This window comes from Mycteria americana, chromosome 7, assembly GCF_035582795.1.
Source record: "Mycteria americana isolate JAX WOST 10 ecotype Jacksonville Zoo and Gardens chromosome 7, USCA_MyAme_1.0, whole genome shotgun sequence".
NCBI lineage: Eukaryota > Metazoa > Chordata > Aves > Ciconiiformes > Ciconiidae > Mycteria > Mycteria americana.
Genome location: NC_134371.1, coordinates 27556585 through 27580950, shown reverse-complemented (window position 1 = coordinate 27580950; position 24366 = coordinate 27556585). Strand labels below are relative to the sequence as shown.

Below are 24366 nucleotides of genomic sequence, written 5' to 3'. Positions count from 1 at the left end.
GTTTGTTTAATGACTAAAAAGAAAGCATTTCATGTCACTCCAAAGAGTAAATATCTGAAGTTATGGATTAACTAAGTTCCAGCAGAGCTCGTGGCGGAAGAATAGATCACGCTGATTCACACTGAATAAAGCAGTAAGTGTTTCAAAAGTATCGTATCCTTCGGGATTTCAAAGTACAGCTTGCTTTAATGAAGCATAAAGCTTGTAAAAAAAGTCTGGTGACAAGGGGAGGATGTCGGGGCAGAAAAGAAGTGTTCTGGGGGAGCTGCTGATGGGTTAAAGGGAACTAGAAAACCAGTCTGGAGGGCCTCTAATGAACGGCCGCTTTGGAGCTGGAATCGGAGAAAGTCACGGCACAACACAGCGAGGGAGCTGCTCTGAGAAAAACAAGTGAAGGAGCTAGCTGAGCTCTCTGAATAGAAACTGTCTGCAGCATGGGGGTCGTGCTGCAGCTCAGCAGTGCGCTCCCCTTCACACCTACCTTCTCTTCTTTAGGTGACTCCTGCTGCAGTATGTGGAAGCTCGTCACCATAGGGGTGCTGCTGACTGCCTGCTCCTCACGAGTCTGCAGTACCTCAAGTAAGTTTTCATTTTAGAGATACCCTTCACCCTCTTCACTTCACGAGTTTTCATTTGAGAGATACCCTTCACCGCTGCAAGTGCATTTCCTGCTCCTCTGTCAGTCACAGGGAGTGGCTGGAATCGTTCCCGTTAAAGGGGTTTGAATTCCTCTCGCAGAGGTTCACAGACACAGCGTTGGGCTGTGATGGCTGCCTGGTCACAGCCCTCGCGAGCCCTGCGAGCTGCCCGAGTATCACAGAGCAGAGGCTGGAGCTTGCTTCTGCAGCACAGCACTGACAGCCCACGGTTTGTAGGGCAGGCTCTCTTGCTGTGCTAGAGAGGGGCTATTGCTCTTGTAAGTGTCCTTTGGGAAGGACCACTACCAGTTTTCAGCCAGCTCTTTTCCCAGCTTGTGCTTTGATGTTTTTGCTTCCAGTATTTTACAGCAATAAAGATGCAAACCAAGTCCTGAAAATCCAGAAGCGGGCAAACTCTTTTCTGGAGGAGCTCAAACCAGGCTCTGTGGAGCGTGAGTGCGTTGAAGAGCAGTGTGACTTTGAGGAGGCCAGTGAGATATTTGAAACGAAGGAAGCAACAGTAAGTTGGTTTTTTAAGGATGAATGTGGGCCTTAACCAATCAATCGTTCGTCGTCGTCTTAAAGTATTGCAATCCAGGGCATAGAAGATCTTGCTGTGAGCACTGAACATGCATCCTAAGGTATAAGCATGGTTTTGAATGTAATTGTGTAACAGTGATTGTCAAGTTACCACCTGTATGGGCCACAAAACTTGGCTGCTCATGCATGTCCCGCCTGACCTACTTGTGAGGTTTAGGTCCCAGCCAGGTAATCCCAATCCCTGCTTGACCCCGTTGGCTATTCTTGCTGTCACTGAGTTTTTCCCAGTCCTTCCAGTCCTTTGCCCTCTTGTCCATTCGCCAGCTCTGGCTGCTTTTCACTGTAGCTCCCCTTCATGGTCTCCCACCTGTGCCTGACAAACATTTATCACTAGGTCCTCTCCTTCTCCAAACCTCATATTTTCAATTGGACACTACCTTTATTGTCAACATCACTGATTCCTGCCCCTTTCCACACCCAGTTGTTGCGCTGGCTTGGACTTTTTCTTATCGCATTAAGCAGAGTAGGCTTGCCACATAGGAACCAGTCCTTGCTGTCCCTCAGACCCCAGAGTGCAGTGGGGTCTGCCTTCACAATGCCCGTGTTTTTTCTAACTGGGCACAAATGAATTGTGTGCTCAACAACACAGGTGACTTACCTGGCAGTAAGTGACAAGAAAACAGAGAATCTGTGGGGATATTGAGGGGTTGTGGTGCTGGTGGGTCTGCAGCAGGACAGGGGGAATGTGTGCTGAGTATGGGCAGTACATGAATGTCCAGGGTGGCCAGTTTTGTTGGTTTGTAGTGCTAGTCATTACACTGTCAAGAAGAATGAGGCAGATGCTGTTGACTGGGGTGCTGTGCTCTGTTGGCCAAGACCATGATACGCTTTACATCCCTCGCTTGTTAAAAATCTGCTTCTAGCCTTAATGTGACTTTTGTTTCTCCACAGCTAAATTTTTGGAGCAAGTATGTAGGTAAGTGAAAGACTTCCCTAATCACTTCTCTGTGTTTCCTCAAGAGTAACCGGTACTCAGCCTTCCTGCTGCCATGTATCACATATGGATTCAAATTCTTGTTCTCTTTTATATGGGGTGTGCAAAGAATGTTTTCCAGTCCTATCATACAAGCAGCCTTCCTAAAACACTTGAGGTGCATCTGTGCCTTTCATCAGTTATCTCCCCAGAGATAACTGGCACTGGTCAAGAGCGCTCTCTGATGCTCTAACCCTGCCTGATGTGTCCAAAGAGGAGCCCCACCACTGCTCTTCGCTTCCACAGTAACCTGCCTCTCCCTGTCTGCCTCAGGTTTTGCTCGCTCTTCCCCTTCCGCCCACTCCACTCATTCTGCAGCTGTAATTCAGAACCCAAACAAACGCCCCTGTCTCTGGGCTAGCACCATGGAGGTATGGCTGAAACCATATTCAGTGGCTGAAACCGTGGGTGATGCGTGGGAATCTAGGAGGGGTCTGTTCGTGTTAATGTTCGATCTGTGAGCTCTGTATGATTCAGGGACTGAGTTTTCCTGCATCTGTTTCAGATGGAGATCAGTGTGACCCACAGCCTTGTTCCAATGGGATCTGCAAGGACAATATTGGAAAATTTTCCTGCATCTGTAACAAAGGCTGGGAGGGGGTTTTGTGCAATTATGGTAATGCTGCCTTTAATCCACTAGAAAATAACATTCTTTGTGATAGGGATCTCTGTGTAATAGGGATCAACACTTTTGTCATTACACAGTATACTTGCTTCCTCTACTAATGTGATTTCTCTTTTGCTTCATGATGTGGTGAAAGGATTATCTGTGCTTATCTAAAGCAAAATGAACTTTGTGTTGCCATGCGAGAGGTTTGGAGATCTGAGATATCGAAATTTTACAAAAATACTGGGAATAATTCTGTAAAGCAGGGTTTTCAGTTACTTTAGAACTATCAGCACAGGGATGATGGTGGGGTTTTTTACAATACAGGGGAAAAAACAATCCACTGCAAATATTTTATTGTCATTACTGTGACAATTTCTTCCTAGGACAAAAGCTGGATAGCATATTTAGGGATGAGTGTGTATGTCATGTATCATCAACACTTTGTACTGTCTGACTTGCACTCAGTGACAGTGAATTTTCTGTTCTCCAGTGTACGTGCCCTGACAGTAATCTCTGTTTTCTCCATCTCCCCACTGCCTTATTCTGGACCAAGGTGTGTTTGCTGTCTCATGGCCCAAGTGCCATCAAAGCCCACAACTGTCATCCCAAATCCATTGTCAGCTGTTGCTCACTTGAATCACGATGTCATTCTGCCACTTTACCTTCCTGTGACTCTTTGGCTTTCCCACTTCTCATGTCTCTCTTGCTGTTCATTTTTTCCGCAGAGGTCAAATACACCAACTGTTCTGTCAATAACGGAGGATGTGAACATTTCTGTAGGGATGACCCTGCCAACCAGTGCCGCTCTTGCAGCTGTGCGTCTGGGTATCAGTTGATGAAGGACCATACCATGTGCAAGCCTGTAGGTAAGAGGAGGATGTTGGTAGTCCAGATTTGACAGAGGATTATTCAAACATGAAGTAAGAGGGGTTTATGGGAGAATTGTCTGCAGTGCACTTTATACTAGTTTTCAAAACATCCATTCCATGCAGAGTAACTCTGTGCCTGCATTTCACAGCTCCATAGCCACTTTATGGCCTTTAAACCTGTGTTTGCCGCATGGAGACATACAGGGGAATCAGGAAACTGCCTCCTCTGCAAAGCATTGAGGGAATTCTGTGAAGCCACTTAATAATATTGCCTAGGTTCGAGAGATGGAGGGAATGCATCAGAGAGAGATTTTGTATTGGGTGATCTAGTCTTTGCTAGTTAACTTCTCTGCATCTCCTGTAGTGGAGTTCCCCTGTGGAAGAGTGAAAATGGACTACATTGAAGCCAAAGCAGGATTCAATATTCGGCTCATTGAGGGAAAAGCAGGAAGACGGGGAGGCAGCCCTTGGCAGGTAAGGAGAAAAGAGTTTTTCACCACAAATAATTCAGGCTCTTCCTGAACAGCTCTGCCTGTCTAGCTGGTCCAGAAAGCTCCTACATTACTAGTGGGGTGTCACATGCAGCTAAGATTCCCTTAGCTTAGCTTTTTCAAAAGCAACCCAAAAGTTGGAGTAACAGGAGAAAATAGTTTATTATCTGTTAGGACTCTTGACCTTGTCACTGTTGCCAAGTTTTTTACCTTACCTTGTCAACAATGTCAAGAGAGAGGATAGTGATGACACTTAACCTACTCTGTTGCTCCATCCTGGGGAAGGCCACTTAATCACTGCAGCTTGTGCTGCGTGATGCATGCTCCAGCTACTGTAACAGCCTTATGCTGGGACTGTGAAGTAATCTTCTCCCACTTTCTGCATGGATCTGTTCTTATAAGCCTCACCTGTCCTAAGTTCAAATTAGCAGATTTAATCAGCAAAATATGCAATAGCTTTACAGAGCAGGTTGGGACATCACAGAGAAAGGGGAGACCTCGCAGAGCTTATTGTGGAACTAGTGAATCCATATAATCAGGGCCTGGTTCTCCTTGACATTAAAGGCCCTTTTACACCGTAGCATGAGAGTTGCAGCCTGAGATGACACGCTGTCTCTGGTGTGCTGTGGACACAAGAATAATCCCTTCATTTGAGCTCTGTGTTTCAAAGCTTTGAAGTACCAAAGTGCCTTTTTGCAGTGACCAGCATCATCCCTTGCTGATTTGGATGAAGCCAGCCCTCATTCAGGAACAATATTCCAAACTTTTTTCCACAGAGACCTTATTCATAAGTGCTTTTGTCCCACTGTAGAGCTTTGGCTTTAATTAATGTGACATGCTTTGGTGCTTGATGCGTCTGGACATTTTGCAACCACAAAGAAGAATGTGTACAATCTTCTGTGAGCCATGCTCCATGCAGTGTCAAACCTCTCTTTTTTTGTTTCAGATTATGCTGCAAAATAGCAAAGGGAAGTTTCTTTGTGGGGGTGTTCTCATCCATCCATCTTGGGTCCTAACGGCAGCACACTGCATTGAGGCAGAAGAGGGGCTCAAAGTAAGACTTGGTATGGAAAAAAAATCTGTCCCCATTTTTTTAAATATAGCTCTTTCATTCCCAAAGTTTCTAATATCAGGAGAAAGACCAGCAGGTTACGAAGACAAAAGTCTTTGGTTGTAGGAGTAGGTTGTCTAGGAATTATTAATATGTACCTTAGCACAAACCAAAAAAGTTTAGTAAAAATCTGATTTCATTTGAGCCACTATCAACCTTCCTATGGAAGTGAGCTGATGTCTTCTGAGCACTGCTGCTTGTCTATAAAGTAGAAAGACCTAGTCTCTTCTGCATGTGTTTTTCTGGTGATGAAAATATTCAAGGTCATCCCAATACTGAAAAAAAAAAGTCTTGATCCCAGGAGGAGAATGTCACAGTGCCTCTTCCTGCCTTTTCATACATTTGAACACCATTACTTAAGAGAGTTTCAGTAGAGAAGGAGGAGAGGTGCTGCAGGATGGCAACACTGCCTTTACTGGCACTGCTGCTCTTAAGCATGAAAAAATCTATGTCAAGTACAGTACTGCTCCTAAATTAACAGACAAAAATAATCAGTGCTCCATTGACACTTAAGTAGAATTTTTTTTATTAGTGTTTTCTATCTACTGGTGGTGACAGAGGCATAACAGTGCAAGTGTTTTCTTTCTCCATTAGTGAAAAGATAAGGTTGTTCCCAGTAATTGTGGAAAGTCTTGCAGATATATTGTCTGTATACATAGCCTTGGAAATATATTGTCTGTATGCGTGTTCCATATACAATGTGGATGTGCAAACATTTGAGAACAGAGACAGTAAGACACATACAGATGGATGTGTTTATGTACATCCTCCATTGTTCAACATAAAGGATGAATGGAAAAGCATATGATATACCCTTGGGTCCTCTTAGTGCCAGAATATCCACCTTTTCCACAGAGGGAGATCAAAGTAGAAGTGTGTGTGGTAGTTTGGAAATAAGCGTACAGACTACACATCTCCAGGCACTTCCAGTTCCTAGTAAGTCATTTTCTTCCCTTTTAAGTGATTGCCAATATATATATTTAGTTTTAGTGAGGCCCAAGGAGAAGAAACCTGTGCAGTTTGCTTGGTAAAGGATCTTGAAATGTTTTAGGGGAAAAGCAACTGTCAGATGGGGTGTTTGAATGCTCTGCAGTGCTAGATGTAGCTTTGAGTGTAACTTGAAGGGGATAGGTCAGCGGGAAAATGGTAACTAGAAGTATTGAGGCTGCACTTAAATTACCCCACCCTGGCCTTGTACTGCAGGTCTTGGTAGAGATCTGTGCAGTCTGACAAGCTTTCAGCTGGGATAGCCAAGCCTAGAGATCTCTCTGCAGCAAAGAAAGAAGGGGTGGGATCTGTCAAAAGAGTCCTGTGCTGTCCAAATGAAAAGTGATTTTCAGTGGATGAAGAAAAGTGTTGGCACTTGAGATCCCTGATTTGAGATTTTTTTTGGGCTTAAATGAAACTCAAGAGGCACCTCACACATAAATTTGGGGTGAGTATACAGAGTAATTTATAGTGTCAGGATGATCAGCAATAGAGGTTCAAATTTCTCTCACTCTCCTAGCTGCCCAAAAGACCTGCCTTATTAACAGAGGAAGAAGCAAGTGTGTGATCATGGACTGAGAGTTGTGACATATGAGAGGAGAACCCTTCTCATTCAGTCTTGAGCAATATTGCTGTGGTGAGATGGGAACCACAGAAGGGTCCTTTATTGTGGTATGGGGGTGTACATGCAGGACTGAGATGACTACAGCTTGAGACTTCACCAAGAGAGAAGAGATTCTTCTCCAAATGATACTCCAGGTCAAGCAGAAGGGAACCTTTTTAAGACCCAGCCTAACATCACATGGTTGTCCTTTTACATGTATCATTTGGGCATTTTACTGCCACCAGAAAAGCAGTTCTCATCGGAAAAATGCATACTCTAAACCCTAGAGGCATCTAGTGAGATGCACGGAACGGAGTTTTGAATGGAGACATTGCCGTGTCTGTGGGGGCAGGTGTGAGCTCCATGACAGTAATGAAGGTGTTCATAGTGAGACTGCAGAGGTGATACTCAACCTGCCTCTGTCAGGCAGATACCCAACACTGGTCTGGACTCGTCCTGCTGCAGCTCTCTGCTTGCCATCCATAAGAGCAAAACTGGAGGGGAAGCTTGCATCTGGGTTTGCACTCATGATCTTGGGGAGCAGTCTTGTAGCAGGACTCACATGGCTTTTTGGTGTCTGAAGTGAACAGTTAGATCTCAGAGTAGCTGAAGTTTTGGAAGATGGATTTGAGAACAACCCAGTTTTCCTGTTTGTGGCTCTTGTTCCTGCACCTCCAGCTTAAGAGCATCCAGAAGTGTGTTCAGAGCTCCAAGAAAATAGAGCAGACAGGTGATTGTAAGTAATGATTCAATTCAAAATACTGTCTGTCCCTTCAGAGAACAGGTCTCGCTCTTCCTTGTTTATGCAGAGCTTCATAGTTAATATTTTTCTGCCAGCAGCAAGATTATGATGCTCCTTCTTGTGTAGAAGGAACTAGATGCATTTCACAGAGCCTCTAGGTTCAGTACATCCAGGTGTGGATAGGACTTCTGGAATTTGAAATTCGTGGCGCGGGTAACTCATCTGAGAAAGGAAGTATTCATGACCAGAACTCAAAAGTGTCTTCTCCTGGGCTGGGGCGGGTGGAGCCATTGCTACAATAGCACCAGTGCAAAAGCTGTCACCCGCTTGTTCTTAGGTGTCTCAGGATACAGACAGTTCATGGCCATGCTTGTATACAGAGCACGTGAAGCCTAGCAGAAAGTATGCTCCTACACAACTAAACTGCCTTCCTCGGAGGAGGAGGAGATGATCTGACAGTGTTCGAGTCCAGAGTTATTTCTGAGGCCTAAAGCAGAGTTTTGTATCTGTGAAGAGAAGAATAAACCCCTGCCCCACCAGTCAGCCAGTCACCACCAGTCAGCCACCAGTTATCCACCAGTCAGCCCCCAGCCACAGTGGCTGCAGAGTGGGTAGCAAGGAAATGTGCTCCAAGGGTGCTACGGACACTGTTGCCACAAAGAAGAGAGGTCGTGATAGCAGAAAAAAAAGATTTGTGAGCATTGGCTTGGTAGGAGCAAGTCCTTCAGGCTCTGGTACTGCATAATACAGGTGCCTGTCAGAGCAGTTTCAGCCATCTGCTGTAGCCATCTATGAAATGTCCATTGGCTGTCTGCAGAGGAGCAAGAGGAGAGACTCAGAAATAATCGGTCTGGAAGTCCAAGACCCAAAGCTGGACTTAAGGGGTCTTTAGAGAATCTATTTCTGGAACTACTGTGGATCATAAAGTCCCTACGCTTGGAGGCACTGACTCTTTACAGAAAAAAAACCCAAACAGCTGCAATACCTCATTGACAGGCTCAGGCACAGGAGAGCTTACATTGAAGCAAGTGACTTCAGAAGACCTTGGTCACACAAAGTCAGAGCAACTTGGCTGTAGAGTTTGTATCTGGAGGGATTCAAATAAGACTGAAAGAAGGCAAAAGTTAACGGGGGGGGGGGGGGGGGGGGGACACGACAATTTTGAAGGATAGTATTGTGGAGCACACATTTGAAAAGGTGGTGATAAAGAGCAACTTCCAACTCACTTATAGAGAGACCGAGAAGGAAAGGACACTTCTGTCACACACATGCAGCATGGGCAGAGGTGAGGCGTCAGCCTGCATGTCCTGCCACCTCATGTGCTTGGATGTGTGCCTGCCTGCAGCTCGAATGTGCATGATTGATAGTTCTCCAAAGAAGTGTTTTTATCAAGTACATACTGAAGTAGGCCTTGATATGAAGCTTAAATTAGCCAACAGCACAGCTGAGAAATGTGACAGCCACTGATAATTATTCTTGGGGCTATCTCTTCACATCCTATGAGAGATATCTGTTTCTGTCTTTTCCAGTGTATCACAAGTGACTTGTTCTTGCCTTTCTGGCCCTTTTCAACTTAGTTTCCTGCTTACTGTTCCATAACTGCTTAGCCCACAAAGTGGCCATGATCATGTAGCACAAATAACAACTGAGAAGTCTTAAGTTGTCTTAAGAAGTCTTAAAAATTCCTTAAAATACAGATGCAAGATTTCAGAAAGGAATAGCCTTACCAGTCAGTCATCTTTATCTTACAAATCCTGAAGTTCAGTCGTTCAGGCACTGGTTATACAGCATAAAGCTCATGTACTGGTGTCAATGTCTTGCTTTGCTGTATGCTTGCTCTCCCAGCTTTTAGTGCTGTCTCCAAGAAGATTGTTTTCCTCCTGAAGAAGATCTCTCAAGTTGCACAAGTGTCCTGTAATATCAACACAACAGGGCAATACATAGGCATTTCGGTTTCTCGCCTGATGACCGTACCTCTAGGGTACTAATTAATTTAGTACTGTATGTATTCATGATTTGGTAAGTATGGAAAGTTTACAGACTTGTCCATCTAGAAAAAAACGCTGTTAACCTATAACATAAAATGAACAAATGTCTATATTACAAGGGAAGTGAAAACGTGAAGTACTAAAGCCCAAATGTAATCCAGATGCCTCGGTGTTCAAGGTGAAGGAAGGTTCGGTAGCATCTGCCATCTTCTTGTTTGCTCTTCCAGGTAAATTCCACCGTCTCCGTACTGAGGCAGACGAGCAAACCATTTGGGTTGATAAACGTGTGAGCCACGAAAATTACACCAAGACGACCTCTGATAACGACATAGCCATGCTGCACTTGGCTGAGCCTGTGATGTATAACAAATATGCACTCCCTATCTGTCTTCCGACCCGCGACCTGGCAGAACAGGAGCTGACAAGAAGCGGGAAGCAGATGGTGGTAACTGGCTGGGGCAGCACAAGTGATGTTAACAGCAATTACTCTACTTTCCTCAGTTATATTCAGATCCCCATGGTTCCCCGGAACGAGTGTGCCCAGGCGATGAGATTTGCTATCTCTGACAACATGCTGTGTGCTGGGAGCTTAGGAGACAAAAAAGATGCCTGCAGTGGGGACAGTGGAGGCCCTATGATCACTAAATATAAAGATACTTGGTTTTTGGTAGGACTGGTGAGCTGGGGTGAAGGCTGTGGAAGAAGGGAGAAGTTTGGAGTCTACACCAAAGTTAGTCAATATCTTGAGTGGATCCAGCACCACATAGATGAGTTCTCAGCATCTTGGAAGGGTTGATTCTGATACTGAGAGTCTGGAATATTGTGGCTATGTGCTAGTGACAGTATGCAGTGTAATGTACTGTCAGATCTTCAGTATTAAATATTGAGTATATGTTAACCTTGTGTACTGTTTTCCTTGGTACCTATTTTTTTTACTTCTTTTTTTTCTTTCTCTTTTACATTGTTTACATTGGTTAGTTTCCAGGTTATGTTGTTTATTTGGAGCATGGTCCTACTTAGGCCCTACAGGCAAGAAATAATACCCTGTTACGCTGAGATGCTGTACAGCATTGTAGAAAATAAGATAGTCCATGGTCAGATGACTCCATCGTTGAAGTGTAAAATGACTGAATTGGTTGGGGTGGGGGGCAGGAGGGGACAGAGAAAAGTGTTTTAACAATCACCGTAGTGATACAGTTCGGTCATTTCAGCTTTACTCTAACATATCCACAGTAACTGTTTTGGTTTGCTCTGTATTTGTATAATTTTTCTTTGAACACAATGAAATTTTAATAACATCATCACTGCCTCCACTCATTCACATCTTGCTGCAGTGCTCACAGATTCAGTTGATTCAGCAGGTCACTAGAACTTCCCCATATTTTCTATTCTTTGCACACTTGATGCCTGATTTTACCCCCCCCAGACTTCCTTAAAAGTCAATGGTAATTCTGGTGTTATTAAAAAAAAGAGGTTTAATTCCAAGCTTTCGCATGCTCTATTTACCCTAAGGTCCGTAAATCTCTTCTAATTAGCAGGCTAAGCAAACCCTTTTGTTCATTCCTATTCTGGTGAATGCCATCAGCTGCAGGCTATATTAGCATTACTAATACTTACTGATAAATATATGTGTGTGTGTTTGCATCTGTATCTGTATGTCCGTGTATGTATCAGTAAATAAAATAAAGACACATAGCACCAATAAGTTCATAGGAAGTAGCAACAGTCAAAATGAAGTTTGATATCACAATTTGTAATTAGTTTTAATCTTAGCACTTAAGCCTGCTAAATATAATTAATATCATAGAAAAAAAAGTGAAACCAACTCTGCCGTAGTGACATATGTTTCCAACATCTCAATCAGGATTTGGACCCACATTTGGATCAGTGAAGAACTTCAGTCTGCTCTTATGATGAGATTGTTAAACGAAAAACAACTCAGGCACAACAAAATTGTATTAGGATTTGTAAGAAATTTAATAGGGTGTCAGCAAAGAGGTTTAATACCTCTTAAACTTGTGGACTTAGTCTTGTTGACTTACAAGCTGCTTACATGCTTATTAAGCAAGTGCTTGAAGTTGATTCATGCATTAAAGAAGTAACAGGCTAAGGGCTTCATGTTGAGGTAAGCTGAAACTGCAGAGTACAGTCAGCCATCTCTCTGTGTCGCTGTCTCTGTCTCGCTTTTTCTCTTTTTTTCTCCTCACTTTTTTTATTTGGGACTAGATTTAAGGATCAGGGAATGCTAAAGAATAATGCGTCGAACAAGCCAGGGCCTGCACCAAGAATATGTGCTTCTGAGGACGTTGCTAGTCATTGAATTACAAGGAAAATTATTGTGTTCAAAGCCAGTAAAACATGCATCTAATTAAAGGCAGAAATCGTAATGCCAATGAATAGCTGTGACTACTACAGGGCAATATTTGCCTTCCTGTGGGTGACTGCTATGAATCCTCCTACACACTCACAGCTCTGCATATTTCAACAGATGTTTACAGAGCAGCTTGTGTATTTTCCAGATCAGTTGGTCTTACCTACTGAAAGATGATGGAGTGTCAGAAATCTTCTCTTAAAAATTCCAGATTTTCCTGAAGAAATTTGTTGCAAAGAAGTGGCTTTTATTGTTGGAGGATGTTTTTAAGGACGTTTTTTTTCTTGATGCACACGTGCATGTGTGTGGAAACACACTATTTTCTTCTGATTTTGGATTTCAAATGTGTTTAATAGAATCCAGAAGGTTGTCTCTCTTCTGTCAATATTTGTGACTGGTTAATGATCAACCTCTTGACCTCATGGCTGTTCCTGGTGTACATCCAAATCTCTCTCCTGTCTTCCCCTAAAAAAAATAAAGAAAAAAGTGAGTATAATTGCATGGTTCAGTGTAAAGTGAATGCACTCTGCTTTTGGAAAAATGATACAGGTAGCAAAGAGGTATGTGCGGTCAAATCCTGGTAAATTACTTAGCCTGGGAAGGTAATACAAAGAAATGCAAACTTCTCTCTTGTAACTTTTACTGCCAGGTATGTGGCGGATGGTTTCCTCATTGGAGTTTGCGCATACGGTCTTACTTGACAAGACTGTCAGTAATTACACAGCAGCTGCTGTCATTAGCAACTGCTGGCTGAAGCGTGCGGCTCAGACCTCGGCCTGGATCCTTCGCAGTTTAAACAAGGCTGTCGCTGGAACTGGCTTCTGCTCAGTTTGGGTCTGATCCGTGCCTCCCATGTTCACCATAGCTTTTTTATTACTTCTGTGGGCTTTGGATCAGAGCCTGCACACATCCTGGGCTAGGTCAATCTCTGCACGTTGCCTTGCAAACTCTTGGGATTCCTATGGTAGTGTGTAGCATCAGTGTGACTTGGAGAAACAGTGGAAATCAGATCAAAATGAACTGGGTAGAATTTGCTTTCTTTCTCCCTTCTTTTGTCCTCTTGCTTCTATTTCCTTGTCTTTTTTGCAGGCTAATTCACCCTTGTTGTTTTTGTGACAATATACCAGTTTCATTCTTCTTTTCCCTCTGAAGGAAATCAGCAGGAAGTCGGAGTATTCTGAAGGCTCACTAAAATGGAGAGCAGTTCCTCACTTGTGATGTTTCTCCTACTGATGTGCTCCATCAACAGCAGCTGTCTGTTTTCATATTCAGGTAGGTACTTCTGAATTACGTTTTTAACTTAATTGTCTTATAGTGACAATCTTGGCATTTGAACTGAAACTACATTCCTTTTCTGAACACAAGGTCCTGTGGGTTGAAGAAGCACTTCCTGAAATGCACAAGAGAAAAATAAATATTCATATATATTTCCAAGAGAAATCAGCCTTTCTTAATTTCCTGCTTAGACCACTATCCTGCTGAAAAGTATTCTCCTTGTGATGTTGAACCCAAAATCTGAATTATTTTTGCATGGCAATGTTTTCAAATTTCGGAAGCTAAAATTAGGCACTTTGAACATGTGTTCTCAGACCTTATGTTGATTTTACTACAACTACTACACAAGGTTTGGAAATGGCTTCAGAGAGCTTTGGAACAGGCGTGAGAGGGCACAGGATCTCACGAATCATTATGGCTGTCCTTGCAGAGGAGGAAGAGCAGAAGTAGAGCTGGTATCTGCAAACCAGAAGGCTTTACAACAGGCATATCTTTTATGTGATGGTACTTACAATAGGTAAATCCTTTAAAGATGACCCCAGAACTCAAGGGGTGGTGAAGGGCAATTTCACGGATGTAAGTGAAAGACATTTTTTCCATTACCAGACAGCAGGATCTGTCCAAAGCTTTTCTCAGCTAAGAGGTTTTGTCGGCTGTTTCTAATTGCCTAGAAATGAAGCAGTTTAATATTATTCTAGAATTTCAGTCATTGCTATAGATACCAATCCTGCAACTGCAAAGAAACATGTGTCTTTATGGGCCATCTCCAAAACCCTCTTTGTCAGAGGGTTTTGACTTGTCTAGGATGCTAAACCATGACGAGGAAGGCAGAGTACTGTTAAATGAACTGGTGTGTGAATTTTGGTGGGCTTTGTCAGGATTACAAAGTGAGCTTGCTTCTTAAAACGCTTCTTAGCAGCAGCTTTTCACAATCGGATGGGTTTTGGATATAGGGCCACGCTTCTGGAGATTTAACAAAAGGTAAAAACCTCCAGCTGCTCTAAATAGTGACTCAGGGCTCAGTTCAGTCACTGCACGTAAGTGTCCGGAGGTGCTTGAGATGGCACATGGTGTCAGTACATCCACAAGGGCTGAGTGAGCCCTCATTTTCCTTCGGAGCATCCTGGCTGGAAAATCCTGGGAGCACCGTGCTTCAGCTAGAGGTGCCGTAGCAAAGACTTGCTATGGAGCATCAGAGGGTATGTGGGGAGGATCTTACTGCCACATTCCCTCTTCTGGCCACTCCTCCCTTAATTTATTGGCAGTAATAGCTCTTAAGACATCGTAGTGGCAGGGCAGATAGCTTAGTGAAGTGAAGCTGAGATGAACTACATGTAAGTACAAAACTGACACTTTAATGAAGGAGTGGTGTCTGTCCTATTGTGGCCACAGTAGCTACCTGGAAAGGACTGGGTCTCCATTACTGGATATCTAACAAAGCTGACACCAAATATAAACCAAACCTCTCCTTTCAGCTTTATTTCCACATGCACACACAGGCAGGCAACTAATAATTGTTGTGAATCAGGATGGTTAGGCAGAAAAATATAACCAGCCTCCAAAGAAGAATAAAAAATTATTTCTGCACTAATCTGCAAGTCTCCGTAGTGGGTCTTCTGATCCACTAAAAGAAAGCTTAAACTACTAGTGTCTTTTGTTGGAACACAGACTAATTTTATTTTCCTTTGGGCTGTTTACGGGGATTCCTGCTCCCCTGCTTTATATTGTTTACTCAACTGAAAGCATGCATGACTGTGACTGTAATGATGCCAGTTTGTTGTGTTCCAGTATCAACTGTTCGATTTTGTTTTTCTAGTATTTATGAGAAAAGACGAAGCACACGAGGTGCTGAAAGTCCGCAAACGTGCTAACTATTTTCTAGAAGAGATTCGTCCAGGGAACTTGGAGAGAGAATGCAATGAGGAAAAGTGTTCATTTGAGGAGGCTAAGGAGATCTTCCATTCGCAGGAGAAAACGGTGAGAAACTTTATGTTAGGAAAAATAGAGGAAAGTTACAGTGTGAGCTGTAAGTAATCCTTCCCAAGCCACCTGGCATGGCTCTGACAGGTGTGTGCCTATGGATTCTGCAGCTTGGTAGTCAGGATGGGTCACTTAAGGCACCTGTGAGATCTCACTTTCTAAGCGAGTGCTCAGTTTGTTGTGTAAACGTTAAACACAATTCCTTAAAAGTATCTAAAACCTATTTCTGTGAGAGCCTCCATCCAGCAACGTGATTCTGACATTTTCAGAGGCCACTTGCTTGATCAGACCCCTCCAAATACAGAGGAGGAGGAGGAGGAGGAGGAGGGCCTCGTTCCCAGGGCCCGATAGTGTCCAGCTGGGAAGCGGGGCTGCAGGCGTTCTGCCAGGGACCTTCTGCTGAAGCAAGCGTTTGAACTGCAATTTTAAACTGAGGTGCCTAATTTCTCTTGTATCTAGCCCGAGTTGCTTAGGTGATGTCTTCCTTAGCAGGTAGTGCAGCGTGGTAGAAATGGCTCTTCATAGTGAAGCAGTTGGTGCTGAGGACCTCGCATTGGCACATTTTGTGGGGAGGGGGGGGTGTCACTTGAAACTCCTAGGCTGGTGCCACAGATCTTTCACTGGCTGGAGCATTTAAGGATCTAACCTTTTAGTTTAATTTTCATTCCAATGCAACCCAGTTTATGCACTCTGTGCCTGGTCCATGATGCAAATGAAAGTGAGCAGCGTGGTGATGATCAGGAGATCTGCTCTGAGAATGTATTTTATGGTTCTAATAAAAATGTTAATTTACATGCACCCTAAAAAAACCACCAGTTTTCTAAATTATATCTTCAGTAACCAGTATGATCACTTATTGACTGTTTTCTTCATTTGTGATTTCTTCTTGCAGATGGAGTTTTGGTTCAATTACAAAGGTAGGTAAAAAAGGAATTTCTAAAAAATCTATTTCTTGTGTCCCTTCTGGGTACAAAGAATTATGTGGCAGTTTAAAGCCAGGCTTCTCTTAATTCCTGGAATTACACTATGCCTTGTTTCTTCTTCTTAGGTTTAAATCCATGTAGTACAAATCCCTGTAACAATGGTGGAGTCTGCAAAATAAGACACTACAATTACTTCTGCATCTGCCCCCCAAAATTTGGAGGAGACAACTGTGAAAAAGGTGAGTACAGGAACAGACACATTGACATTCATTGTGAAGGAAGGATTAAGGCTGGAATTTGCTCCTTGGATACTTGAGCTGAACCTTTGCACAGGCTTCTTGCTGAGGTTATCGGTGGTGACTTTATCTGTCTGATACAGAACTGGTCGGTTGTTTAAGATTTCATACATTAGAACAGTGTTTTCTTGTATGACATGTTGGGGCACTGCCACCCTAGGAAGGGAATCGTTGTGACAGTGGCTATAGCTACTTCTAGCTCTGCTGTGCGGAAGAAGAGGGTAGCACCACCTCCTGTCATACAGCAGCTGCGGTTCTGAGCTCTTGCACTTATCTGTGCAAGCTCTGAGGAAGGCACGTGGCCATCTTCCCCCAAGAAAGGACAGGGAATTACCTCTTTTTACCACTTAAGAGTGATAAGTCGTCTAGTAATTCCTGCCATAGACACCTGCACTGGAGATCGTTCATGGTGAGGCCCTATTCTCTTTTTAATTTTATTGAATAAATGCATCAAACAAGTTAGCCAAAGCTTAGTGTAAACAAAAAAAAAATTGTATTTATGGTGTAATATATGAATGATGAAAAATGAAGTAGAAAAGCTGCCTATCTCCTATCAGATTTTTGGTCCTCTGAAATACTGTATCCGGTTTGCGAATGACTGAGGCATGAAATTACAGCAAAAGCCAAACTGACGTGGAAACCATGCATCATAAGTAATTTTTTTTTCCCCAAGTGCTTTTGTCAACCTTTTCTTTTTACACTGAAGCAATTAAACATGATTTTTTTTTTTTATGTAACAATGTATAAAAAACTCAGTCAATTTCTCATAGACTTGGCCCCCACCAAAATGCCTAGTACTTTAAATCTTTCATAATATAAAAGATAAGATAAGATGTGCAGACAGATCGCAAACGGATGCATTTAGAAGCGTTTGCTCTTCCAGGCATTTTCTTGCCCCTGCTCTACAGGCAGAAAGGCCTAGAGCCCAGCTGTGGCCTCAAGACAAAGCTGGCAAATAAGAAAATGGTAGAAACAGGCAAACAAGGCAACGTGTTTGGTTTGCTACAAATCAGTGTGGTTTTCTGGAAGTATGAGAGGTAGTTCCTTCTGTTTCCCTGTGAGATTTCAGCAGATTTTTTTTCCTACTTTCTTTCTTATAATAATAATGCTAGAAGCTGCATGCTTCTTGGGGTCCATGTGTAGCAATAACCAAGTGAATGCCTGTATGTGTCCCTTGCAGAAAAGTTTGAATGCTGGTATAAGAACGGTGGGTGCTGGCAGTACTGCAGGGACAGCAGCAGCGCCTTTCACGTGGTATGTTCCTGCGCAAAGGATTACACCCTGCATGAGGACGGGAAGAGATGCGTGCAAGCAGGTAAAGCATGGTCAGCTCAGAGTTACTTCAGGTAAAGAGCAGATGTGCAGGCACCATCTTTTCCTCCTCACTAGTTGCAGAAGAGCTACACACGCTGTAGCTACTGCAGCTTGCACTTAGTGTATGGAAAAGATCTGTCTTATTTATAATGTTTTGTTTATTTATTTTAAATTTTAAGGTTCTTCTCAATCAGGTGTCTCTCTAATCCAGTGCCCCCATGGGCATGTACTGGGTAAAGGAGCAGCAGTACAGTCTGCGGTAGGCCTGTTCCTTCTAACAGATCAACTTAACTGAGTTATGAAACTAAACCGCAGTATTAGGAGGAAAGGGGACATGACAAAGGTCTTTAAAACTTTGTGTTAAAGCGTCCTGTCACAAGGGGAATGCTGGGTTTGGATTCTGTCCTGAAGAGAGCCCTTGGCAGACTGCTCCTGGAGTAGCCAGCCGTGGCTGATGCCTGTGGTTCCGAAAAGGCACAGCCATCTGCTGTGTTTCTCGGTAATTAGCTCTACACACCTTGGTCAGATGATGGCGGGGTGGGTGGCAAAAGTGGAGTTTGACATCAAGATGTCAGAGTTGTTCCTGGGCTCTTACAGGAGGGTTGAATCCCATTCCTGGACAGGAGAAGTGCTGCTTTTGTGTTGGAGTTTGACATGACACCACACACCCTGAACTCAAATTTTTGTTTCTGTCTTTCATCCCTCCAGCACCATTTCCATGTGGCCTGATTAAAGCCAGGCAGGCTCTGGAGGAAGGGTGGCTGGGGCAGAGAAGACTCCTGAGGGGACTGCGTGAGCACAGGGATGATGTGGCCAGGTGGAATGAGAGTACGAAGGGCACAGCTAGGCAAACAGAGCTGGAACAAAGTGCTGTTGGGGAAAACGAGACCTTAAGGGATGCCTTTGGGCAGAGCACACGTGTGGAGGGTGACGCTGGACAAAGAGAGGCGGCAGGAGATGCTTCCAGCTGGAACAAGACACTGGTGGACTCTGTTGCCCAGAAGCCGCTGGCGGATGGTGCTGCTGGGCAGCAGGCGGGTGTCCCTGAGCACAATGAGGCATTGGAGGGGACCGCCAGGCCTGGAAAGCCCAGGAGAGGCCCGGCTCCGTGGCGTGAGCCGACCCAGGGCCCTGCACGGCAGAACGAGAGCACAGCACCTGCTGCCAGGCAGAAGGAAATGGTGGAAAATGCTGCTGGGCAAAACCAAACAGGGGAGAGCGCTGGCCGGAACAAAACAACTGTGCATGATGGGCTTAATCAGAGCAGTGACTGGGGAAATGTTTCAGACGCACCTCAGTTCGTCCAGATAAACGTCAGCTCTGCTTTAGAGCACAGTGACTCCAGGATAACGGGAGGAACTTTGTGTCATCGTGGACATTGCCCCTGGCAGGTAATACCTTTCTTCCAGTCTGGCCATAAATGCCACACCTGAATGCTTTCTTACTTTATCATCTCCGGTTCCATCTGGAGCAGACTTCATGAAGCCATTATAAAGTGGTGGGGTTTTTTTCAGGTCGAGAGCAATCCAACCACTTGTATTTCTCAAACTTCTGCAGGTCCTTTTGATGATACGTATCTTAGTTGCCTTATTTATCATTCTTCCCCCAGCCTAGCTATATGCGCTTTTGTGATCTCAGCTTAATATTTCTCTTAACTACATCAATCAAGCAGATGTTCTCCTGCTCTGTTATTCAGGTTCTTTGTTTCTAAATGTTCTTGGTGAAAAGCTGTGCTTCCGACTCCTCCTGGAACGGCTGGCAATATTTTTCACAATTTTTCTATTATTTTTATTAGATTTCTTTTATTTCCACTATCTTGTTTTGTTTAAATCTTTTCATGTGTGTCCTTATTTGTTATTAATTTTTACTTATTTGTATTGTCTCTGTTTCATCGGTGTACTATTACTGTTTACGGGCTGGTGCACAGAAACTTAACAGACTGATCTAAAAAACCTCAGGTTACTGTCAGTCTGTTTTATTGCTGTCACACAAAAACGATTTTCCCATTCCACACATCAGGAGGTATTTTACAGGTGGAAAAATAGTGTGTGGACCATGCAGTCATTGTGCACATTTGCAAGCTGAAATGTCTAGTGCTACTAGTAAATTCTATGGGTTTCTGCCATCTTACATGCCTCTAGCAGGAACAGCACCTTCTTTCCTTTTGATCAAGCGAAGACCTGATTTTGGGTTGCAAGAAGGGAATGTAGTCTGAATGCTGCCTAACCTATACTGTTTCTTCTTGAAATAAAGTGTTACTATCAAGAAAGTTTTACATTTTCGTTACATCAGGCAATTCATAATTGAATCTTATATTATATATATATATTTTTTTAAAGGGTTTTGCAAACCCTTTCTGTTCTAGTTCTTCATAACCTAAGACAGACTTCTCATGCAATTTTTCTTTGCTATTTTTCAATGTTTTGTTCTAGCGCTACTGAACAGAATTAAAAGCATCAATAGTACATTGACTTAAGTCAAAATAGCTCATGTAAAACATGACATTACTCCAGGAACTAGACCAAGGTAGGAGGCCAGACTATGTCGCACCTTTTTCCATTATTTGATTAACTTCACTGAAACTGCAGAATACCAAAATTTCAGTTTAACACATGAAATAACAGGTTCAGGGAGGAGTTTAATTGAAGAGATGCTGAGGCATTAAAGGAGCTTATAATTCTGACTAGACAAGATTACATCTAACACTGAGCAGTGTGTTTTTACATCTCCCTTTTCTATGCTGTAGATCATCCCAAATTTTATTACCAATAAAAGGAAAAATAACAAAGTTTCTGAATCTCCACTCTTACTTGCACTTCCACTTGACAGCTGGGAAAGTGAAACATTCTTTTCTGTCCCTTGCTCATGTAGACAAACCCCACTCTCTTCTTTTTTTTTTTTTAACCTGAGTACCAATGAAATACACCTTGTGTTACTGTTCTCCCCCACCCCTGAAAAATTTGAAGTCACATGAAAAAATCACAATCATCACACGTTTCCTTAGAAGAATGCCTGTCAGCATAGCTCTAATCCTATTTGATTTTGTCAAGCTTAGTTCATCATAATATTCTGCTCCATTGTCACAGATGTGCAGTCATTTTATTACTGTTTTAACATCATAATCATCTTTGATCGTTATTCATCTGTAGTTGTTATTGCCAGAAGTGTCATTTTCAAGATACAGAGCCTGCAGCCAACCACAGCGAGCCTGACAGGGTGCATACATACCTCACGCAGCCCTGGTGACAATTTCTTCCTCATCTTTCATACAGGTTTTGATCCGGAATAGTAGAGATACTGGCTTTTGTGGAGGGAGTTTAATCAGCAGTCGCTGGGTGGTCACTGCTGCTCACTGCCTTGATCTTGTCAGACCACACCATGTTACTGTTGGTGAGTACAATTTGTATATTGTATAAACACAGAGGCAAGCTCTTACTTAGAAAGTGCTTTGCATTGTACATGAACACAGTAAGGTATGGCTGAGACACAGACACATCCAAGCTGACTCAGATTTACAGAACCCTTCATTTTCTTGGCAAGTTAGGTGCAAAGGGGCTCTAGTTAGTTGGTCCCTTTTGTTTTTATGAAGAACCTGGGAGCATAAGGCACAGATTTATCTTTTCCTGTTGCCCATTTTGGCAAACTCATTGTGCATGGAGACCAAGCACATCTCAGGGTACCCCTCAGAAGGAAGAAGGATTCTTGTAGGTGATTGTCTGCTCTCAAGTCAGTTTTGTTTTATAATCAGCCTGAATATTAGTTTCCTTCTTATTGCCTATAATTGCCTCAGAGCAGAAGCCCCTCTCCCTTGTAATGTACTACAGCACTGGTTACAAAAGCAGGAATTGGAACCCCTGGCAGCAGGAATGCCACAGTAAACATAATCTTGTGCTTGAAACCTCCAGAAAAGGGACATGCAAGAGGAGCAAACAGAATACAGCACTGGCTGACAGGAAACAACTCTTCAACATTCAGCTTTATCCATGCTGAATGCTTGGATGTCCATTTTTTAGTGCTTATGTCATGTTCGGGGGGGGGGGGTGGGGGGTGGGGGTGGTGACAAAGTCCCATGGAAGCTTAGACAAACTGTTCAAAATACAGTGCTTACAAAAAAGCAGTCAGTATTCATGGTAAAATCCCTACCCTGGAAGCCATAATCTCCCAAAGTATCTATTCATCCAGTCAACAACTTTGTTTTACCCTTAAAGGGCAAACTGGTAAACTTGATTTGCACGATCACATCTGCAGCAAAGAAATTGTTAGAGAGCATGATTTGTTTTGGTCTGTGTCTTCTTGGGACAAAAGCTCAAAGCATTAATTAACTATCCTTCCTGTTCCCCCATAACAATACTGTACAGGCTGTTTACATTTGCTTAACATTTTAACTTGTCATGACTACAGGAGACTTTGACAAATATCGAAGAGAATTCAAAGAACAGAAGATTGATGTGGAACGGAGCTGGACACATCCACATTATGATTCAAATGACTACAACAGTGACATCGCCTTGTTGTACTTGAGCAGTGATGTTATTTTTAACGAGTATGTAATTCCCATCTGCCTTCCAAGCCCTAACCTTGCCACCCTGCTATCTGAAGAAGGAAGGATAGGGATGGTAAGTGGATGGGGTGCCACTCACAACAGAGGTTCAACTCTGCGCTTCCTCATGAAAGTCAGGCTGCCCATTGTAAACATGGAGACCTGTCAGCAGTCAACAGACAGGCTCATTACTGACAACATGTTCTGCGCAGGTTACAACACTGAAGTTGCAGACGCCTGCAAAGGGGACAGCGGTGGCCCTTTCACAGTGTCTTACCGCAACACTTGGTTTCTCTTGGGGATTGTAAGCTGGGGTGAGGGCTGTGCTGAAAAAGGAAAATATGGTGTATATACGAGAGTATCCAATTACATCCCGTGGATTAAAGAGATTGTTGAAAGTGTAGCAGATTCAGAAAACTTTGCCATTAACTTTTCTTAATATCATCTTTAAAAACAGGGACAATTCTATTATTACAGTGTTTCAGTCTAAGACACTATGCAGTTCCTGTCCTTAATGGTATAAAATCAAGATTATCTCCAAAGAAATTCTGAGTCTCTACTGTAAATGGCTAAATTGTTCATTCAGGTATTACTCAGTAAAATACTTGTGTATAATAACTAGTCTGGAAATAACAAAGGAGACAACTACAACTTTTCTTAATGTAAATTCCTATCAGAAAGGGTTTGGTTTGGGTTTTTGGGTTTGGTTTTTTTTTTTTTTTTTAGAGAAAGAAAAAGATTTCAATTTCTCAAGCCTACACGCATATCACAAAAACAGGCAAGCATCTCTGTCTCACTTGCTTAGAAAAGGAAGTGCATTTCTGGTAGTGTTGTCTTGTCCTCTAGCTATGAAATACCACGCTGAACACAGCAGTTAGGGTCAGAGTAGAATTGATACCTCAAGTACAATTCAAATACAAATGTCTTCTGATACAAAAATCATGTCTGTATGGAATCATGTATTACAAACTGCACTGGATAAACTGTCTGAGAGGGAATCCACCTGACTGCAGCTGAAGAAACATAAAAGGATTGTATGGTAGAATTCCAAAAGAAAGAAAGAAATTATTACTGGGAGGGGCTGCGGGGGGTGTGAGGAAATGCCATCTCCTGCTCCTCACAGGACAGCCCTACTTACCATGTGGCTCTGCTCCAGCAGCTGGTGAGGAAAGGCACAAAGATCTGCTACATGCTCCCAACCTCCACATCCCACTCTGGGCAGAGTGCTACAGGAGTTATAAAACACAGAGATGCAGAAGTAGCAAATAACAGAACTGTCCATTTTTCACACTTTCTTCCTAAGAGAGAAAACCCTTTCTCTTTATTCTGAAGACACCCCCCACCCCCTCATGTACACAATTTACCTCTCCCAGTTTTTGATGAAAACCAACAATTCAGACATGAAATATTTGTGAACATGTTTGATGGGAAAAAAGCCAACATACCACAGCAAGAAACAACTTTTCTGTCATCCTAAAACAAAGGAAGATTGATCATGTGCAGCTAGCCATCCCTCGAAGAGGCTGATTTCCCCACACATCGTAAGAAGCTTCACAAACTTAAAAGAAGTGCTCAATGCCAAAAATGCAGGTGAAATATTTTATTTACCTGTGGGCCAGAGTAATTATATTAATTATCCTACTAGTTACTTAAAATAATTATCCCAACTAATTATCCCCTCTATCTACATTGCCATCTTCGTAAAATCACCTTTCTCTGCTGCAATAGGTGGTCTTTGTGACCCATCAAAAGAAGTTTTGATTTTGTGACCTTTCTTACAATTAACTATGAAGTTTTAATTTAAAAAACAAAACCAGCATTCATACTGAGTGGTTCTCTTCCTCAGCTTTGTTCAAAGCCTTATAAAAGTACATTATTACCATTCCACAAGTAACAGAACCTTTTTGTTTGCCTCAGAGAACACATGCCAAGCTATTATGATTAATTTTGATGGCAAGAAACTGTGTTAGGACTGCACAAGACCACGAGGGTCAGTACTTTCAGGAAACATCTCTTAGGATTTAAAAACAGCCCACAGTCCACTATGACTGTAG

At 42.9% G+C, this 24366-nt stretch overlaps 2 protein-coding genes across 2 annotated transcripts; both read left to right on the top strand.

Moving 5' to 3' along the window:
* PROC (protein C, inactivator of coagulation factors Va and VIIIa) lies at positions 1 to 10417 on the top strand. The gene is made up of 9 exons (XM_075507506.1): positions 1 to 133; positions 496 to 579; positions 998 to 1158; positions 2130 to 2154; positions 2717 to 2827; positions 3547 to 3687; positions 4055 to 4164; positions 5128 to 5245; positions 9841 to 10417. The coding sequence occupies exons 2-9, from the start codon at positions 513 to 515 to the stop codon at positions 10407 to 10409; spliced, it is 1302 nt and encodes a 433-aa protein (XP_075363621.1). The 5' UTR covers positions 1 to 133; positions 496 to 512; the 3' UTR covers positions 10410 to 10417.
* A 2189-nt stretch (positions 10418 to 12606) lies between these two features.
* LOC142412385 (coagulation factor IX-like) lies at positions 12607 to 24334 on the top strand. The gene is made up of 9 exons (XM_075507507.1): positions 12607 to 13256; positions 15076 to 15236; positions 16132 to 16156; positions 16288 to 16401; positions 17639 to 17773; positions 18481 to 19163; positions 21045 to 21162; positions 22174 to 23013; positions 23045 to 24334. Exons 1-8 carry the CDS (start codon positions 13178 to 13180, stop codon positions 22749 to 22751), a joined length of 1893 nt encoding a protein of 630 aa, XP_075363622.1. The 5' UTR covers positions 12607 to 13177; the 3' UTR covers positions 22752 to 23013; positions 23045 to 24334.
* Positions 24335 to 24366: the final 32 nt, after the last annotated feature.